Genomic DNA, 22,488 nt, shown 5'->3' with positions numbered 1-22,488 from the left:
TCTGCTCTAGCACAATCATGTTACTGCTTTCAGTCCTAGTTTTAAGTCCTTCATGACTAAGAAATTATTATTCTTTCTATATTGAAGTTGTTGTTGTTGCTGTTCCTGTATAGTTTTTTCCACTCACTGTACTTTCACAGCTGTATCTTTCTGTAGGCCTAGTTATAGATCTACTCTTAGATACTCTTAACACTTAAGGTTTGGGAATCATGTTTCTGGCATATTTGTGGTCTTTTGACAGTAGCTTTTCTTTTGGTTTTGTCAGAATCAATGTTGACAAGTTTACAATTCTATCTGGAAACCGTATTTTCATTTTTGGGGTTATAGTTCTCTCCTTCAACAACAATAACTGTTGTAATTTCTTCTTTGGGCAGAAAAACATCTTATTAATGATGTGCAAAACTTTTTCTTGGTGCATTTTCAAACCAGATAAATTCACATGGGTGTAGCATGTGAGGAACTTGCATGTGTACTAATTACAAGTCCACACTCACATTATCCTGTATCCAATACCAATTTCATGTTTCTTGGTTTATCCATAGTTTGTCTGCTGTTTTCTTCACACGTTTTGCAGAAGCAGAGTTCTTTTTGATCTTAATGGTACTGTATTTTGGTGTTATTTCATAATCTAGTCACTGCTTATTAAACCAAATATGTTCATATGATTTCACTTTCTTGGTTAGGAATCATCTATAAAGCACAGTTGATGATGCTTAGTTTGCATTATTAGCCATTTTAATTGAATCAACTGAGAGTTATTGGTGAAACATTGTATATTCCATTAACTAAACATAGCGCCTATCTAGCCTTGTTTCACAAACTTAACATACAACCTAGGTTGTGGGTTAGATAAACAACCAGACATCATGAAACGTGGGGTATATAAGCTCATCTGGTGATAGTGTCAGTGTTCATATGTTGGACAGATTGGGAGGTATTCAGCACAAGGCTCAGAAAACAAAATAGAAGTTGGAGGTTTATGAAGCCAAATTCATCTTTTGCTCAACATTGCAGGTGTACAGCAGGATGAACTGCTCCCATCAAACTGTGGCACAACTTGTAGTTGAACATAACATGCTTGATTTCAATGGCTGCTTCACAACTGGGGTCATATGGATCCTCCCATCAACAGAGTTTTTCTGAACGATGCAGAAGGGAGTTCTGACAACACATTTTCCACTCATGAAATCATTCCACCCTCAATCTACGGTAGCCTAATGTCCCCATACCCTGGAACCAACAGTTTCCAACCCCTTCCCCTATCACCTCCCCCCCCCCCCCAGTTCACATCTCCTCACCTGTTCTGTGTGCCACTCTCTGTCAATAATGCACCCCTTGTCTGCTCTTCTCCTTTTCCACTCACCCCGTTCTCCTCCCCCACAGCATCCTGATACTGTGGCTGGCAGCCTTGCCCTGCCATGTAGTCCCTGAACACTCTGTCATGTATGTTGTCTCAATCCCCCACCCACAGCCCTCTACCTGTACCCTGTACTCTTGCCCACCCCACTCGAGATTGCTGATTCTGCTGGATGAGATACAGTTGCTTTCTGGCTGGAGAAGCTAGAGATAACGGTCATGTGTGTATGAGGTGTGCTTGCTTGTGTGATTGTGTGTGTTTTTTCCTTTTCTTTTCATTTCTGAAGAAGGCTTTCAGTGAAAGCCCAATGCTTTTCATTATGCCTCTCTGCAACTCAGCTTGCCATCTTTACAGTGAGTAGCAATCTATCCTTCTCGTAATATTGCTGATATTCCAACCTGAACTTTCCATTGTTTGGTTGTGTAAACCCTGAAATATTTGAAACATTTTGTAGTGCAGAGAACTACATTAAAATATAATAAATTTCAAATAATGATTGTGAATGGGGCCTGTAAATTGATATCGAGAATGAATGCTAATAAGGATATTTTCATTAGTTAGTTATTATTTTCAGTTTCTGTTGATCATAATTGTAACCTCCCACTCTAATGTGAAATGAGTCAGTTTTCCAGTTATGATCCACTTTCTCAGTGACAAAATATGACAAAATCCTGACCATTTACATAGTTTCTTAAATCACTTTTTTTATAGTGATTTATACTTGACTATGTTTAATCTCTCCCTCTCTCTCAAAGTATGAAATATAGCTTTTGAAGCTAATAATCGAGGAACATTTGCACTGAGCAGCTTCAGATAATTTACATTTAACTTTACTCTGAGTTGATGAAACATTTAAACTTATGTGCTAAAATATAATGATGAATTTTAGTCTGCATGTACTGTATATTTAACAGCACTAAACTCAGAATGAAATGTGCAGCTGAAACATGAAACTATTGAACTACTATAAATAATAAAAACAGTCTAAGTAAATGTTATAGAGTTACACATGCTGCATCATTATTGCAGGTGGCAAATTTAATTACATAATAATACCTTGACTGTCTGTCTTGATACTACATACAACACTGCATTACAAGGTTCAATAAATTATTATAATATGCAAATGTAATCATTGAATAAGAAAATGATAAGATGATAAAGAGTTACTGAAACAGATAACCTAGTACAGCAGTAAAGACAGGCCAATAGATTGTTGATCAATCATATTCTGATAGCAGTTGCACTTCTCATTAAATAAACGTGAATATGTTGAATTATGTAGGTTTACTCTTTATAATTTTGCATCCATTATAAGCATTGGGCTCACTGTTAATTACAGGGTTGAAAATACCAAGACCAAGACAGGAACCACAAATCATCAAGATTATTCACCAGTCATGCTGAAAAATACAGTCAACACTTTTCCTTGGAGAAATTAGGAATATTACTGCAGGTTGTAAGAGTAATCCTTAAATTATGTACAGAGAAGGCTTTTGTCCTAGGAACTGAAAGACCTATTTTCAGACCATCAAGTGAACATTTAAAAAATTTGCAAAGGATTGTAAGAGAAAAGGCTTTCTGATTACATTGTCACTGTATGCAGTATTCATTATGGCTTAACCACAAGAACTGTAAGGTTTCTGGTATAAATATATTTTCTAAGGGACCAGTCTTGTACCAAATAACTGGGAGAGAGAGGAGATGGTAGGACTGGAATGTCTCTAGGGATTCATGTAACAAAACTAACTTTCACTATGTACACCAAAAAACACATAAAAGTCAATGGGCACTAGCTGAAAGTATTGATTGAGACTGGCTCCAGAGCAACTTGACAAATTGCTTGTGCTTGTAGAATTCCACTTGTGAGAATGGTTGTACTAAGTAGTGTTTCGTTAACAGTCCCCATTCCTTGAGTTTACTTGGATGCATTTAAACAATCACATGCTGCACAATGCCACACCTGGCATATGGGTGGTGTCAAAGTCTCTGATCAGATGAACAGGGAATTATTGGTAGGGTTCTGTGGAACTTTGTTGGACATAAAAGGCCTACAAAAGAACATATTAAACTTATGATACTGAACAGTAATTAAAACCACAAAATCAAAGTTATAGCATCATACATAAAAAGCCAATGATATTAATTTGCTTACGCTGCCATCTCATACCAACAATAATCTATAACCTCTTGGTTTGAGAGTTATTGCTTCTTTCAAGAAATTCCAAGTTACAATATGTTGTGAACTTGATGACAGCTACAGTGAGATGAATCATAATTTATAAAGTTGTTGAAGTACTCACTAGCTGAATTACAAGCAGGTGTTTTATGACATATTGTACTGAAGAACAGAACCTTTTCTTTTTATCAGAAGACTATCTGCCAAGTTAAATGACTAACTAGCCTTTGGCAAATGAATCTCACCAAAGAACTGATTTGTAATATACTTCTACTGTTGATGTTTCTAAGACATCATAACTGTAGGTCTGAACACTCCTCAGTTTACTGTAGCATTTAATGTCAGTGGGAAAGCCATTAAGCCAATATGTCCAAAGCCCCTCTTCTAATATAAATAAACTAAAAAGTTAACTCAGTGATTCCAACAATAATTCTCATCAAAACCTGTGTCAAAGAAGAAGCCAGATTGACAGAAGAAAAGAAAAAGAAGAAATAAAATGCAGGAAAATAGTTGAGAAATCGAAGGAATAAAAACTTAAAGAGCAAGTTGTAAGAATCCAACAAATCTGAAGCATTCTGTTATTGATGATGGCTTCTTTTTAGCAGAGAGTTTCTTCAGATGAAGACAGCATGGTATATTTTTTGGTGGGTTTCATGATTGTAAAAGTCTATCACAACTGTTTTTACAATTATTAGGCATGATGTTGATAATGTGCTAAAAGTTGCACACAAGTGTCACTTTATTGATGTATGGCTGTAAAAATGAAATTTATACCAATAGATGAAAGAAGTTTTGAAGCAGATACCAGTGCATTGAATCTACCCAACCCACTTAAGATGAGATTCATGTGGAAATATGTTGACTTTTTGTCATGTTGTCATTGAATTCACGTTGTATCAACTATGTACTAGCATCTTGAAAGCTGTTTTGATTCTATAATTTGTAATTTGTACATAAGTATACTGCATTCCATAGAGTGAACTTGCTGGGTTCTTTGATATGTATTACATTTCTGGATGTAAGCCACTTAATGACAATGATTCAGTTACCCCATTAACCTGTTTTAGAGGTTAAGTGGACCACTTGCAACTGGTACATGTTGTTCCTCAGTTCTGTTAATATTCGGATTAGGCTTTTAATACTTGTTTCAAATATTCATTACTTAGTTCTCAGTACAACAATATGTTGAACAAGTGAAATGGTGGTAAAAAGTAAGGAAGTAACAACTGGCTCTGTTAACATAACTTAACCCCCAAATATCAATAAATAGTAATGAAAAAACCTAACTTAATCCTATTGCTTGCTTTTAGTCTACGTATTCTGCTGTGCAAAACTTAAGGATGAAAGTAACAACTTTTTCATGAAGTGTCACTGCAAAGTAACATAGCTCAGTGAACCTTGGCCCATACATAGAAAGAATTGCTGCACTATAGTACAGAAGGTAACTGAAAGAAATACACAATGAGATAAATAGAAATAACACTGTTATTCAAAGACAATAATTACACAAAGAGATAAATAGAAATGACACTTTATTCAAAGACAATAATTACACTGAAGTCACTGCAACTTGTTATGGTCCACTGGACATAATGAAAATTAGGTGATGGTTCTTAATATGAAACACAATCACCGCAGATGGCAGTGCATGCTCTGCAACATGCTTCCATGCTGGTTGCAAGATTGGTAAGGATTTCTTGTGGCAGGGCATTCCATTCCTCTCTCTGTAGGGTTGACTACTGTTGGATGGTCACTGGTGCAGGTGGATGTGCTGCAGTACATCTCCCCAATGCACCCCACATGTGCTCAGTGCAATTTAAGTTGGGGGAATGGACAGGTTAGTCCATTCATCAGATATCCTCTAGTTCTAAGAGCTCCTCCACCTGCACTCTGTGATGCAGTTGTGCATTGTCATCCATAAAAATGAAGTCATGGCCAGATGCACCCCCAAAAAAGCTAGACATTGTGAAACAGCACATGTTACAATAACATTGACTGTTTAATGTACCATATTCGAAGGTTTGGAGGTCTGTATGTCTAGGCAACATTATACTTCCCCACAAATAATACCTGGATCACCAAAATGATTATGACTGGGTGTTGTGTGATGTCCTTAGGTTAGTTAGGTTTAAGTAGTTCTAAGTTCTAGGGGACTGATGACCATAGCTGTTAAGTCCCATAGTGCTCAGAGCCATTTGAACCTTTTTTGAACAAAAATGATTATGTTTGACAAAGTTCTTGGGTGCATTGCATGTTCCCATCTCTTGCCATGGAGGAGGAGGAGAAGATTAATGTTTAATATCCCAGAGATAGAGCACAAGATCGGATTAGGGAAGGACAGAGAAGGAAATTGGTCATGCCCTTTCAATGGAACCATTATAGCATTTGCCTTAAGCAATTTAGGGAAATCACAGAAAACCTAAATCAGGATACCAGGACACGGGTGTGAATCATCGTCCTACTGAATGAGACTCCAATGTGCTTCCCACTTCTCACCATATTAGAGTATGTCCAGAATCACTACACAGGTTGAGTCTGCTCTCATCTGTGGAGAGCACACAACCCCATTCCTCAGTGGTCCAGTCCATATGCTCTTGGCACCATTGCAAATCATTGAATACACTACACTCAGTGGTCAATTTTATATCAACACTGTATCCCTCTCCCATGTGCACCTTTTCAGGAGTGCATTCAGCCCTGATGTAATTTTTATGGATGGCCATGCACATCTGCACTGAACAGCACAGGTGGAGGAGCTCTTGAAATGAGAGGATGTTTGGTGAGTGAACTGGCCTGCTCATTCTCATGACTTAAATCCCATCAAGCACATGTTGAATATGTTGGGGAGATGTACTGCAGCATATCCACATATGCCAAGGGCCATACAGTAGTTGCCAACCATGCTGCTGGAGGAATGGGATGCCCTATCACAAGAACTCCTTGCCAACCTTGTCGCCAGCTTGGGAGTATGTTGCGGAGCATTCACTGACATCTGTGATGATCAAACATCCTATTAAAAAACATTATCCCACATTTTTTAATGTCCAAATGACCATCATAAATCATAGTGATGTCAGTGTAGTTATTGTCTTTGAAAAAAAAGTGTCATTTCTGTTCATCTTATTGTGTATTTTTTCACTTATCATCTGTCTGGTACCGCGCGCCATGGAATTTGAATCCACACCAGACGTCATGGACGTCAAAGACCCATAGAGGTCTCTGCACCATTGTGCCATAAGCTGTGGTGGCGCACGCCTCCTGGCCCGCTTTTAGTATGGGGACACCACAGTGGAACACGTGGTCCTAGCGGCCAATAGTGGCGCCCCTAATAGCATACTTAAGCACCTGCCTCGCGCTCAGCCAGCAGTCTGACATCGTGTTGCACCTCAGGACGTATTGTCTCAGACAGTGTATTGACTTCATGTTTCTATTCCAGTGGACACAGTTGTCTTGTTTGGTTCGTTACTCTGTTGTCTGTAATTGTTGTGTTGTCAGGTCCTCCATTGGTCGTGTCCGTCCTCTCTAGTTGTGTTGTTGTTCGTGGGCTGCTCCGCGGGTCCTGCCGTGTTTCCATCACTACTACCCCGCGACCATTCTGGTTGCCATTACAACATTCTGTACTATATTGTAGCAGTTATTTCTATGCATGGTAGAAGTTTTATTGACCTGTTACTTAGCAGAACACAGCATGCAAAAGTTACTTTAGTGCTTAAGTTTTGCGCACTAGTGTATGTTAAGCTACGAAACTTTTACACTTTCATTTTTCATTTCTTAACCATGTCCTATATGTTGTGTCATAGTCTGGTTCATTACAGTCACCCCTCCCCCATCACTTCCACAGAAAAAGCATCCAAACTCTAATGCATATTTTATAGTCTGAAAGAATATTTGTTTTTAAGTTGCTATTTTTAGCATGGTTGCAATGGTAAGAGGAAGTAAACTAATGGTGTTCTGAGTGCTGCAGTGCATGCTGTAAACACCACAGGATGCTGAAACATCATAGGTACATTAATTAGTCAGTGTTCTTGTGGAGTATGCTGAAAAAATAATAGTCTGACTTTCTGCCACCAGGTGAAAATATGGTGCTGTAATCATTTCGAATGTGAGATGTTACCTGATTTGACATCAGTATGCTGTTTTTTAATTGGTGACATGTGTTGATTTCTGTTGTGAAATGACTGTTGATTTGAAGTTGAAGTTTTCTGTATGAAATGCCATGGCTATTGAGAATAAAGACCATGCATTGCTGATAAAGTTGTTTTTATCATAAAGGCATCAATATCAGTGCTGGTTTGGGGGAATATTGCCAACAGAAACAGATAAGAAAGGCCCCATCTCAATAAATGAGCTAAGAAATATGAGAAATAAATTTGAAGAAATGGGTGCATTAAATAGTGCAGCAAGGAGAAGAAGGCAGTCCTTTCCCATGGCAGTTGCTGATGAAGTTGGTGTTGGCATGACTAACTATGCAGCACATGCTTCAAATTCTGCAGCCAGTGCTCTAGCTATTTCACAGGAATTCCCTCCCCCCTCTGAAAGATTCAGTATGTGCACTAAATGATGCCTCAAGATAAGCTACAACATTATGACTTTCCCTTCATTTTTGGCATGCATGGAAATGCATGGCATGTGACCATGGAATATTCTTTTGATGAATGAGGCACATTTCACCATGCACAGTGCTGTGAATGCACGGAACAGTCACATATGGGGGGTTCCACTACACCACATGTCATGCAGGAACATCCTCTGTGGTCGGCTTATGTGACTGTGTGGTGTGGTTTGATGAGCTTCTTCATTTTTGGTCCATCTTCTTTTGAGGTAATGACACCACATGTTTCTTTTAGGTGTACATCTACATGTTATAAGGACCTCCTAGCACAATACATGTTTCCAGCTTTGCAAGAATGCAACTGTCTCCACACCACTATTTTATGCAAGATGGGACAACACCACATGCCACTTTCCAGGTGAAAGATTTGCTTCAAGAAATCTTCAGTAATGACTGCATCATCTCTAGGCAATTTCAAGATGTGTGGCTTACAGATCCCATGACCTAAACCCATGTGGATTCTGGTTGTGGGGACATCTGAAAGATCATGTCTATCAGGGATGTATCAGGACTCTTTCTGACCTGAAGGACAGCATACAATGACATATCACTCTGATTACAACTGTTGAGCATTCTGTGTTATGGATGCAGCATGTAGCTGAGTCGTGAGAACATACAGAACACACGTTGTAACTTGTGACCATGTAAGTAAACATGCCAGAATCCCTGTTATTATATATTTGATCATTCCTCACACATTTGGACTGCTTACTGTGCCATATTTTCACCTGCTGACAGAATCAGAATCAGAATCAGAATTTAGATAATCTCTTTGTGAGGACCATCATAGGTTTTTTGTCCAATTGCATTCCTAAGAATTTAACATGCTCTGCTTCATTTAGCTCCTGGCTTCTGTGCATAATATGAATATCATTTATTTGAGACCGTTTTGTCTTAAAATTCATCAGCTGTGTTTCTGAAATATTTAGGTTTAGGCCATTTAGATGGAACCAAACATCTAGGTTTTCTAGAGTTTCTATGACATTTTCAGGAATTTCTTGTGTGTTTTTATTTCCTACCAGTACTGATGTGTCATCAGCAAATAAAACTGAATGATAATGTATATCTGTGAGATGATTCTCCACTTCAAGGAGTATTTCCCTTTGCTTGATGTTATGACAACCCTTTGCTTTCCCTCCATTAGATATGACTTACACGACTGTAAGGTGCTACCTATAATTCCATATTTTCTCATTTTATATAATAGTAAGGAGTGATTCACACAGTCAAATGTTTTGGATAAGTCACAGAAGATTTCCACAGCTTTTTGTGACTTGTCAAAAGTGGAACTAACTTTAGTCACAAATTCATTGATTGCTTGAATTGTACTTTTGCCTTTCTGGAGTCCAAATTGATTTTTTGAGATTACATTGTGTTTGTAGCAGAAATTTTGAATGTGAATTGCAACAATCATTTCAAATATCTTAGAAAACACAGGAAGAAGGGAAGTTGGATGGTAAATTCCCATATCATCTTCGGAGGCTTTCTTAAATACTGGTTTGACTTCTGCATATTTTAGAAATTCTGGAAAGTACCCTTCTTCAAGTGACTGATTAATTATTTTGTGCAGTGGTTGTGCTACTACGTTTGTAGCTGCTTTAATGGCTTTGGCAGGTATTTTATCCCATCCCACAGAATTTTTATTTTCTTACATTTAGTATAGTTTTTTCTACATCTTTTACTGTTACTTTGTTAAATTTAATTAGTCTCTATTTCTTGCTCTGACTTAAGCCCAACAAATGTGCATTACCTTGATAAGAGTCTACATCAACATCAGATTTTGCTACATTTATGAAGAATTTATTAAAATTTTCTGATATCTGAGCAGGATGTACAATTATTTTGTCTTTTACCTTTATTTTAGAGATTTCCTGGTTGCTAGGTTTGATTCCAAGTTCAGATTTGACTACTGTCCATACTGCCTTGGATTTATTTGTGTGTTTTTTAATGAATTTAGTGTTTGCCATTTCCTTTGCTGCTTTTGCAACCTTCATAAATAGTTTTTTATATGCTTTAACATAGTTTATGAACTCAGGACTCTTACTTGATTTCAGCTCTATATGTAGTTCTTTCTTTCTATTGCTAGATATTTTTATGCCAGTGGTAATCCACTTTAGTTTATTTGTTGCCCTTCTTGGGCAAGCTACAGGTGGAAATGTTTCATTGAAGACATGTAAAAAGCTGTTTAAAATTTTATCAAAATTTTCTGAACATGAATTTTCTGGTTGTGATGACCAGTCTACCTCATTTAATCTATACCAGAACAAGTTTATGTTTTCTTCACTGAACTGTCTTTTCATGAAGCATCTCCTTCCATTATTTTTTGCTATTTATTTTTTGTGAATGTAGTTCTATAAGCAGAGCAGAGTGATCTGAGATACCTAGGTTTAAAGAGAATTTGGCAGTGTCCTCAAATGTATAATTTGTTAAAATATTGTCTATGCATGTTGTTGTTCACTCATTTACTCTGGTGAAGCCAGTGAAATTTAGTCTAAAGTGGAGCTATTATGTTTTTCAAGGTGATCCATGAGTGCATCAACATACCTATGATGTTTCAGCATTCTGTCATGCACACAGCCAGCACTGCAGCACTCAGAACATCATTAGTTTAATTCTAACCATCCTGTACCTATTACAGTAACTTGTTGTACCTACCATTTACCATTCAAAAGAATTATTTATTTTTGTTAATAAGCTTCTAATGCATTACAGTAGCTTAGTAGTTCATTTGTAGGTATTTATGACAAATAAAACTAAAAAAAAGCATTCATCTGCAAAAATGCTGCTTTGGTAACTTAATTGTGTGGCAAATTTTGGAGATTACATACTTTTAAGTTTCAATAAAGAGTAAACCAAACTTATTTAGCCCCTTATGGAAAAGCCTTCTGTTGTGAAATGTTAAGGTTTTTATGCATGCAAACTATTTCCAGCTATACAAGTCACTTTAAATCTTAGAAAAGTCCAAGAATTGACTGGGAATCAAAATCACATTAAGATTATGAATTTGCCACAGAACCATAACAGCTACTGGGAACCACATATGCCACATTCAAGTATGAGTTTATGTATAATTCCAAATACTTTATCTCTGTTCAGTTCATCCTTATAATTGTGAAAGTCAAAGTTCAGTTTGCAATAGCATGAAAACCTTGTTTTATGGATTGTATAAAGACCTACCTCAGTCAGCTGAAATTTTTGCACACTTTCTAATAGCACTATTTATCACTCACAGTTGTAGCATCTCATAATAACTGTCATCACCAAGCAGGCTGTAGCACTGGGAGAAAACACTGGCTGAGTTTGTCTGATAGTCTCTTTTAGCAATCAGTCTAATGAAGCACAAGGTAGAATGAAGCAATCTCACATAAATACTGAGTGATGATTTTGGATTTATACATTTCAATTTCTAATTTTCATTTATCCACTAAATTGGATAGCTACACTATTTGCACACATGATGTTGAAGAAAACCAACACTGTAGGAAAACACAGATTTCTACTTACCCTAAAGAAGATGCATTAAGTTGCAAGCAGGCACAATTAAAAGATACTTATGTTAAGCTTTCAACCCTAACCTTCATCAGTAAAAGAGAGAAACACATTATTCATACATACAAGCAAGCACACCTCATGTGCACATGACAGCCAGCTCCAGCATCTCAGGCCACAGTGCAACTATCATGTGGGATGCAAGCAGCAATATGGATGGGGTAAAAAAGGGAAAGGGATAGTAGAGTATGTGTGGAGAGAGAGATAAACATTGTCTGGTGAAGTGTGTAGACACTAGAATGCCAACAGGCTCAGCATCAGGAGGTTGTGGGGCAGCGAGGTGGTGAAAAAAGGAGCAAAAAGGAGAGGAGCAGGGAAAGATGGGTGGATGCATTACTAGAGGGCAGCAAATAAACAGCATGGAAGATGAGGATGGGGAGCAGATGATAGGACAGAGGGGGTGGAAACTGTTCGGTGGAGGGTGTGGGGACAGTATGTTAAAATATGTTGAGGCTGGGATAAACAGAGAAGTGGAGAATATGTTGTAAGGATGATTACCATCTGTGCAGCTTGGAAAAGCTGTTGATGGAGGAAAGAATCCAGATGGCTCAGGTAGTAAAGCAGCCATTGAAATCAAATGTGTTATGTTCAGTTGCATGCTCTGCCACAGGGTGGTCTACTTTTGTTCTTGGCCACACTTTAGGGGTGGCTGTTCATACTGGTGGACAGCTGGTTGGTAGTCATACCAATATAAAAAGCTGTGCAATGATTGCAGCACAGCTGATAAAAAATATGGCTGTTTTCACATGTGGCCTGGCCCCTGATGGGGTAGGATAAACCTGTGACAGGACTGGAACAGGAAGTGCTAGGTGGGTACTGGGCAGGTTTTGCACCTGGGTCATCCACAGGGATATGATCCTTGTGGCAAGGGGTTGGGTTTGGGAGTGGAAAAGGGATGGACTAGGATGTCATGGAGGTTTGGCTGGGGACAGAACACCACTTTAGGAAGGGTGGGAGGTATCTTGTGTAGAATTTCTCTCAATTCAGGGCATGATGATAGGTAGACAAAGCCCTGGTGAATGATGTGATTCAATTGTTCCAGCCTGCAGTGGTACTGGCTGATGAAGAGGACATTCCTTTATGGCTGGCTCTTGGGGGTGGTGAGAGGATTGGGAGCGTGAGAGAAAATGGGATGGGAGATATGTTTGTGGACTATGTCTGTGGGATAGTGTCTGTCTGTGAAGACCTTGGTGAAACCATCAGCATACTGAGCAAGGGAGTCTTTGTCACTGTAGATACGCAATCCCTGGTAGCTTGGCTGTAAGGGATGGATATTTTGGTGTAAAATGGATGACAGCCGTCAAAATGCAGGTACTATTGGTGGTTGGTGGGTTTAATGTGGACAGAGGTGCGGATGGAGCCATCAGAGAGGAGGAGGTCAACATCTAGGAAGGTGACACACTGGGTTGAGCAGGACCATGTGAAGCAGATGGAAGAGAAGGAACAGTGATAGGCTATGTTGGTCCTGAGTCCAGATCATGAAGATATCACCAATGAACCTGACCCAGACTAGGGGTTTGGCATTTTAGAAGGCTAACAAGGTCTCCTCTAAATGGCCAATAAAAAGGTTAGCATAGGTGGGTGCTATCCGAGTGCTCATGGCTGTGCTGCAGATTTGTTATATGAAGAAATAGTTGTGGGTTAGAATAAAGTCAGTAAGGTGTATGAGGAATGAAGTAGTGTGAGGGAAGTTGGCATACAGGGAGATGACATCAACAGTGATGAGTAGAGATCCAGGAGGCAAAGGGGTAGCGATGATGGAGATTCAGTGAAGGAAGTGAGTGGTGTCTTTGACGTGAGAGGCTAGGTTATGAGCTATTTGTTGGAGGTGTTGGTCGATGAGGGCCGAAATTTTTCCAGTTGGGGCACAATAACCAGCCACAATGGGACGGACAGGATTGTTGGGTTTGTGGATTTTGGGGAAGATGTAGACTGTTGATGTGAGGGGTGTCATGAGGGTGAGGAGGGAAATGGATACAAGGGAGATGATCTGGGAAGGGCCTAAGGCCTTAAGTAAGGATTGGAAGTTGTGCTGGACTTCTAGGATGACATTATTCTGGCAGAGTTTGTGGGTGGAGGAGTCAGATAATTGGTGGAGGTCCTCTACCATTTAGTCACAGGCCGCAACAGGATGTCAGCTGGTTGGATAACTTATGGCGGTGGTGTCTCGGATGCTCCTCCTGGTGCTGGAGAGCAGGGTATTCAGTTTTGGAGATGCAATGTAAGGAGTATGGAGTGCAGAGTAGTAGTATTTTGCGGAGGGAGCAGAGGTGGTTCTGGGATGCCTGTGCCATAGAGATGTGTTTTTGTAGTACCAGGTTTGCGAGGGGCAGCTATTGGCAGAATCCGAAAAGGTGACATGGTTAGGCCGTTTGGGGGTATTCCACGGTTTAGGCAGCATTAAGAAACAGGATGTGGGACTGAGTTTTAGCCAGGGAAAGGGATACTTTTCGGAACTGGTGCAGAAAAATGGAGCAAGGTTGCATTGTGGCATGACTGGAAAGGAAACGGAAATGACACAGAAATGGCAAAATAGGTGTTGTTGGTTGTGAGATGAGCTGGGTAAGCGAAAAGACGCATAACATGCGTAAATAATCGTAAAGGCGTGCAGAAACACGAACAGATACTCATAAATACATATAGATATTTAAAAATACGCACTAATACGTAAAAATACGCTAAAATACTTGAAACCACGTGAAAAAACGCACAATTATTTTAAAAACGTGCAGAAACGTGGGAGAGAAGGAACGATGAGGTGTGGGAGTGTGTCTGTGTGGCGACAAGTGATGAGAAAGGGACGGGGTGGGTTAGGCTGAAGATCAAACAAGGAAGAGAAAGAATGGAGACTGAGAAGAGTAATGTTTTAGAGAAGAGTTACTAAGGAAAACGCCACAGGGTTGTAGGATGGAAGAAAGGCATTCAGCAAAATGAAACAATGGAAACTTTCGTAGGAATATCAACAATGTAGGGAAACACAGATTAAGCTGCAAATAGCAAAAGTAAAAGACACTTTCATGAAGCTTTCTGCCACGGCCTTCATCAGTAAAAGAGAGACAGACATACCATTCACACACACGGGCAAGCACACCTCATGAACACAAGACTGCCAACTCCAGCATCTCGGGTCGGAATGCAACTATCACGAGGGCAAGGAAGAGGAAGTGATAGTAATGTAGTGGTGGGGAGAGGGACAAATGGTGTATGGAGGATTGTGCAGGGACTAGAATGCCGACAGGCACGGTGTCAAGAGGTTGTGTATCAGGAGGTGGGGAAAAGAAGAGCAAAATAGGAGAAGAGCAGGGAAAGACAGGCGGATGTGTTGGCAGAAGGCAGCAAATAAAGAGGGTGGTAAATTCGTTCCCTTCCCCCACCCATCCAGATTGCTGCTTGGAACACTTGTGATATTTGCATTTGGGTCTGAGATGGTGGTCATACGCACATGATGTGTGCTTGCTTGTGTGTATGAATGGTGTGTGTATCTTTTACTGATGAAGGCTGTTCTCAAAAGCTTTTATGTTTGTAACTTAACGTGTCTCCTTAATGGTAAGTAGCAATCTGTCTTTTCCTGCATTGTTCATATTCCTACCAGAGTTTCCACTGTTTGGTTTTGCTTTCTTCCATCCCACAACCCTGTAATGTTTTTCTTTGTAACTCTTCTCTATAGCATTTCTCTTCTCAGTGTCCATTCTTTCTCCTCTTTCCTGTGTTTAATCACCGCCTTCCAAACCACATCTACTTCTGACCCGCACTGTATCAATGGTCGTCTGCACACAACACAGACTTCCTGATCATGCGCAGGTTTGATGCGGTGTCTTATGCTCCAAATTCTTTTCTCCAACATGGCGTACCTTAGTGTTTTGTTTTCCATATCTGCCCGTGCCGCAGCAAACTTAGATCCTTGGCCTAGCCCAGGGGCGGGCAGGAATCCTGCACATGTGCGGTGCACTTGCACGCGTGCAGCTAACAGGTGTTCCGCGTGCACACAGGGGCAAGCTGGCCACCCGCTTATCTCCTATCCCCACCATACCTTCTGTCCACTCCTTCCTCTGTAATGCGTTTTGTTTCCTAGCTTGCTTTATTGAGTGAATCAATAAGGTTAGTAGGAGTGCTTGAAAGAAATCATGGTTTGAAAGAGTACCTATTGCCTACGATACGTTTCATTTAATTATTACAGGTGGAGTTTACAATACGTTTAATATCTGGAACAAAATTTCTACATACAGACTAACACAAACAGTTACGTAAATTTTCATCACTGATGTTTGCTCTTAACCGAGACTTATTAATTCAGCAAATGGTTTTCCAGCTCTCGCTATATTAAGCGCAGTCTTATAACTTGCACATACCGCTGGGCTATTATTGTTGTCGTCCTGAAAACTTGAAAACAGTGCTCCATAAAATGTTAGATCAGTTAGATGAGAGACATGACGAGAGAAAGTCGCAGATCTCTCGTGACAACAGCAACTACGACAAATTCAAATGGCTCTGAGCACTATGGGACTTAACTGCTGTGGTCATCAGTCCCCTATAACTTAGAACTACTTAAACCTAACTAACCTAAGGACATCACACACATCCATGCCCGAGGCAGGATTCGAACCTGCGACCATAGCGGTCGCGCGGTTCCAGACTGTAGTGCCTAGAACCGCTCGGCCACTTCGGCCGGCCAACTACGACAGATTCATCTGGTATCATCAGATCGGTCTTCTTAAGCTCAGTCAATTCCCCATCCGCTCAGAATCCGACAATAAATTGTACTCGTCCTTGTGAAATTTATTATAATGGCCTTCAATACTAAACTTCCGTTGACCAGCGAGAATACTGCCACATATTAAACATTTCGAATTTTCACGTTTTTGCACAAAGAAAAAATGATTCTCCCATTACATTTTAAAAGATAGCAAATCTCCACTTCTCCGTTTCTTGAAATACAACGTTCACTACATAGTGCTCGCTTCGCATCAACGTACGCAGCTTAGCCTGACACTACACCGCCGCAACCTGCCGGCTGTCGCCACAGCCCCGGTCGACGCCTGCACACGAGCAGCACACGTGCAGCGCTGTGCGCTCATGAGCCGCGTGCAACGTTTGCCCGCCCCTGGCCTAGCCTATCCCTCCTCCCTCTCTCTTCACTTATCGCAACACGCACACACACACACACACACACACACACACACACTCCTACACCTCATCGTTCCTTTCCTCCCACGTTTCTATTCGTTTTTAACGTATTTGTCCATATTTTTACGTGGTTTCAGATATTTTTGCGTATTTGTGAGTATTTTAACGTACCTATGTGTATTTTTGCGCATCTGTGTGTGTCTCTACTTGTATTTACGTATTTTCGCGTTTTTTCCCTTATCCAACTCCTCTCACAACCATCAACACCTACTTAGCCCATTTCTGCGTCATTCCCGTTTCCTTTACGCGTCATGCCACAATGCACCCTTGCTCCATACTGTGTGTGTCTCTACTTGTATTTACGTATTTTCGCGTTTTTTCCCTTATCCAACTCCTCTCACAACCATCAACACCTACTTAGCCCATTTCTGCGTCATTCCCGTTTCCTTTACGCGTCATGCCACAATGCACCCTTGCTCCATACTTCTGCATCAGTTCAAAAAAGTATCCCTTTCCCTGGCTAAAACCCAGTCCCCCATCCTGTTTCTGAATGCTGCCTAAACCATGGAATCGCCCCAAACGACCTAACCGTAAAGATCACTTTCTCTGCATTCTACCACTCCATTCACATTGACCTACATGTTTCAGATTCCTCCAATCCCTGGCCCTCACAGCTGGTATTGCAAAAGTACATCTCCATGGCATAGGCATCCCAGAATCATCTCTGCCCCCTCTGCAAGATACTACTCTGCAGTCCCTGCTCCATACATCGCATCTCTTAAACTGAATCCCTTGTTTTCCAGCAACTGGAGGAGCATTCCAGACACAACCTCCATAAATTATCCAACCTGCTGACAGCCTACTGCCGCCTTGGGGCACCAGTATCCAACCCCTATTGTATTCACTCCTCATAGCAGTTAAACCCTGCCTAGCTGATTTTTTCAACTTGACACATCCCCCAAAACTCAGTAACAACTCTCTACTGAATCCAGAGACAAAACATTCCCGTAACACTGTTGTTAACCTTCCCACCAAAACCCTGAGCTCCACAGAAGTTGCAGTACTATCTAAAGGCCTCATCTTTATCCCTACATCCTAATTTAACCTTGCTGGAGTTTCAAAGACATACTCTCCTTTTCCTGATCCCTGCAATAGAAGCACTTCTTTGCCACTAATCCCTTCAACCAAAGCCACTCTAATTCCAACACTGAAACCTGCCTCTTCTAGTTTGTGTAACCATCCAACCGTGATCCTACCCCTCTCCCACCTAACCACCCACTGGGTCACCTTCCAGGAATTCCTTACCTCCAACTTAGCCTCACCCTTCCCAGAACATCTACCCAGGATCCATTTTCCTCCTCACCCTATCTGCAAACCCAACAATCCTGGATGCTCCATTGTAGTTGGTTATTTTGCCCCACTGAAAGAATTTCGGCCCTCATTGACCAACACGTCCAATAAGTAGCCTATAATCATCTAGCCGCCCATGTCAAATACACCAACTGCTTCCTTCACCAACTTTCCACCATCCACACACTTTTACCTCCTGGATCCCTACTTGTCACTGTTGATGCCACTTCCTTGTACAACAACATCCCTCACACTACCTCATTCATCGTACTCATTATTCACTTTATCCTAACCCACAACTATGCATTTCTCCTTTGAAGGGAAGCTGTATTAACAAATCCTAGCATCCCAAAACACCAAACCCCTAGGCTGGTTCAGGTTAATTGATGATATCTTCATGATCTGGACTCAGGACCAAGACACCATACCTTCGTTCCTTCACAACCTCAATACCATCTCTTCCATCAACTTCATGTGGTCCTCCTAAACCCAGTGTGTCACCTTCCTAGATGTTGGCCTCCTCCTCTCTGGTGGCTCCATCGGCACCTCTCAACATTAAACCCACCAACCACCAATAGTACCTGCATTTTGACAACTGTAATCCTTTCCACATCAATCCCTCCTGTACAGAAAGTTACCTTGATGTTGTCTATCTTGCACATGGACTACTCATTTTGTATATTTTGCTTATTTCTTTCATAGTGCCACACAAGTTCTTCCTGTTTTCTCGATTGATTTGTGTTCAGTTTTTCAAGGCCTATCCACTGTGCCAACTTATAACTAAATCTGAGGGGGGTGCGATGGGGAGGTTCCCTTGTTAATATGCTGAGGGTCTCACCAAAGTCTTCACAGACAGACACTATCCAACAGACATAGTCCACAAACATATCTCCCATCCCATTTTCCCTCACGCTCCCAATCCTCTCACCACCCCCAAGAACCAGCCATAAAGGAATGTCCTCTTCATCAGCCAGTACCACTGCAGGCTGGAACAATTGAATCACATCATTCACCAGGGCTTTGACTACCTATCATCATGCCCTGAATTGAGAGAAATTCTACATAAGATACCTCCCACCCTTCCTAAAGTGGTGTTCTGTCCCCCACCAAACCTCCATGACATCCTAGTCCATCCCTTTGCCACTCCCAAACCCAACCCCTTGCCACAAGGATCATATCCCTGTGGATGACCCAGGTGCAAAACCTGCCCAGTACCCACCTAGCACTTCCTGTTCCAGTCCTGTAACAGGTTTATCCTACCCCATCAGGGGCCAGGCCACATGTGAAAACAGCCATATTTTATATCAGCTGTGCTGCAATCATTGCACAGCTTTTTATATTGGTATGACTACCAACCAGCTGTCCACCAGTATGAACAGCCACCCCTAAAGTGTGGCCAAGAACAAAAGTAGACCACCCTGTGGCACAGCATGCAACTGAACATAACTCATTTGATCTTAATGGCTGCTTCACTACCTGAGCAATCTGGATCCTTCCCTCCACCACCAGCTTTTCTGAACTGCACATATGGTAGTCATCCTAACAACATATTTTCCGCTCCTCTAATTATCCCCGCCACAACTTATTTTAACATTCTCATCTTCCACCCAGTTTATTTGCTGTCCTCTACTAATGCATCCACCCGTCTTTCTCTGCTCCTCTCCTTTTAGCTCCTTTTTCCACCACCTCCCTGCCCCACAACCTCCTGACGCTGGGCCTGTTGGCATCCTAGTCTCTGCACACTCCACCAGACAGTATTCATCTCTCTCCCCACCAATACACTAACAGCCCTTCCCCCTACTCGCCCTGTCCAGATTGCTGCTTGCATCCCACGTGATAGATGCATTGTGGCCTGAGATGCTGGAGTTGGCAGTCATGCGAGCATGAATTGTGCTTACGATTGTGTATGAATGATGTGTGTCTCTCTTTTACTGATGATGACTGTGTCCAAAAGCTTTATGTAAGTGTCTTTTAATTGTGCCTGTCTCCAACTTAGCATGTCTTCTTTACAGTAAGTAGCAGTCTGTTTTTTCCTGCATTGTTGATATTCCAACCAGAGTTTTCATGTTGAAGAAAGTAGATTAAAATTCAGCTGTGTTGTATAGAAAGGTCTCTAACTTTATTTTTTTTCTGCCTTATTTTTATGAAGTCATGTAATAGATTTAAACCAAGTTACTGAAATGTGTTGTACTGTGGTACCACAGAGTAAAGAAGACTCAAACTATAATTCATATTCTCCCATCCTTTAATTTATAAAGCACATTGTTTCCTAACATCTGAATTTTAGTAGCTAGGTCTAGAATATGCAGCTTAGACATCTCTGTCTGGTGCATAATATCAGAATTTACCACAGCCAGGAGCCAGTAGTTGATTTCAGTTTTATTTGTGATCAACAATCATCTTACTGGTGAGCTTTCTAAAAAAAAATACATAACTAGACACACAATAGAATGTGCGCTACTGAACCTATTTTCAGGTGCTCCCTGGATGAAAATGTGCATTTTTATCTGACAAAGATGGAAACTTACATGGTCCTACCTGCGAAGTCAGTTGCATGAACAGGTCCTGGACTGGGAGACCGAGAAGCTGGAGGTAAGCCCAGTAACGAGTCCAGTACATCTTCCAGTGTGGTTGAACTTGGACTTGGCCTTTTGCAAGGTGCTCCTGCAGCAATAGAGCAGCTGTATTGCACTTGTCAATAAGCTTTGGATTTTCATTTAATAAAGGTCATACTTAATCAGGTAATTCACTCATTCATTAAATGAATGAAGTCCTACTATAGAACATTCATTTATCAGACATAAGTTAAACCTATGCTGATTTTTAACTGATAACTTTGTTTATGTTTCAATACCACAAAGAACCAGTTTAATAGAATTCCAGCCAATGAGACATCAAAAGGATACGATTAGGCTAATACCTTTTATTGACTGTACTACTGAAATAAAACACTAAAAATATAAGACTTAGTTTAAATTACATAATTTTGCATTAAAGATGCAGAACACAAGTACTCTTAACTTTAGAATAGGAGGACATATACAGTGATGGAAAAAAAATCGGAACAGCAAAAAATAATTAATGTAGAATAACGAGATTTCTGGAATGCATTTGTCTAGTTAACATATTTAAGTGATTAAAATGGCAAGATCACAGGTTATTGTAAGCGAGAGGTAAGCCAGTGCAAATTTGAAATGCTGATATGTAAATAACCTGTGTAACTGCTAGACGTTGAATAGAAGCATGCAAACGAGCACGAATTGTGTTGCACAGGTTCCAGATGTCAGTCGGTCACATGGGATTCCACACCTGTTGGACTTGGTCGGTCAATACAGGGGCAGTTAATGCTATTTGTGGAGGACACTGGAACTGTTGTCCGATGATGATCCATATGCGTTCGATTTGAGACTGATCTGGTGACGGATGAAGTCAATGCAACATGTCAACACTCTGCAGAGCATGTCGAGCAACAACAGCGGTAAGTGGGCGAGTGCTATCCTGTTGGAAAACATCCACTGGAATGCTATGAATGGCAGCCCAACAGATTGAATCACGAGATTGCCATACAAATTTGCAGTCACAGTGCATGGGATGACCACGAGTGCACTCCTGATGGTGTACCAATTTCCACTCCAGACCGTAGTTCCACTGTGTCTATCACGCAGACAGGTTGGTTGCAGGCCTGCAGCTAGCCTCCTAACCAACACACGGCCACCACTGGCATCGAGACAGAACCAGCTTTCATCAGAAAACACAATAAACCTCCACCCTGCCCTCCAACGAGGTTTCGCTTGACACCACTGAAGTCGCGGACAACGGTAATTTGGGTGAGTGGAATGCACGCTAGAGGGTATCTGGCTCGGAGCTGCCCTGACACTGATTGACACTGGCATTCCTAAGGGCTTCCGTGACACCCACATCACCACTGAATCCAACACTTTACGATAGTCAGTTCGTACTGGATGTACGTTAATGTATTCTGTTATCTTTACAGCGAGAAGTGAATGGTCTGGATATGGTTAACAGTTGAGAAACTTTTACGAAAGCCTGTTTGTTCGACCGGTTGTTACAAGTCTAGTATTTCAGATATCGGTTGTTTATTACTTTAGTGAGAAGCTTGTAACTTTGTGCCACAAGGCTTATAAGACGATAATAATCTTAAGCTTTTCAGCTTCTTGAACGATATTGCCAATTTGGCATTTTTCCAAATATTTAGTAATATATTTTCCTCCTATTTTCAGAATTGTTTTGTTTTTTTATCCTTAGAGGAGCCTTCTTGTTTTTAATGTTACACAATGCAGCTTCTGCCTCTGTGTT

The 22,488-nt window shown here is 40.7% G+C and overlaps 1 protein-coding gene across 1 annotated transcript in view; it reads right to left on the bottom strand.

The window, feature by feature from the left end:
* LOC126248701 (uncharacterized) overlaps window positions 1-22,488 on the bottom strand; it is a 729,031-nt gene that overhangs the window by 6,884 nt on the left and 699,659 nt on the right. The window contains exon 6 of the mRNA XM_049949985.1: window positions 20,710-20,835. Coding sequence (XP_049805942.1) covers window positions 20,710-20,835 — 126 coding nt within the window. The remainder of the gene's footprint in view (window positions 1-20,709; window positions 20,836-22,488) is intronic.

This window comes from Schistocerca nitens, chromosome 3 (genome assembly GCF_023898315.1).
Source record: "Schistocerca nitens isolate TAMUIC-IGC-003100 chromosome 3, iqSchNite1.1, whole genome shotgun sequence".
Lineage (NCBI taxonomy): Eukaryota > Metazoa > Arthropoda > Insecta > Orthoptera > Acrididae > Schistocerca > Schistocerca nitens.
The sequence above is the reverse complement of the archived record's forward strand: the minus strand, read 5'-3'. Positions and strand labels throughout refer to the sequence as shown.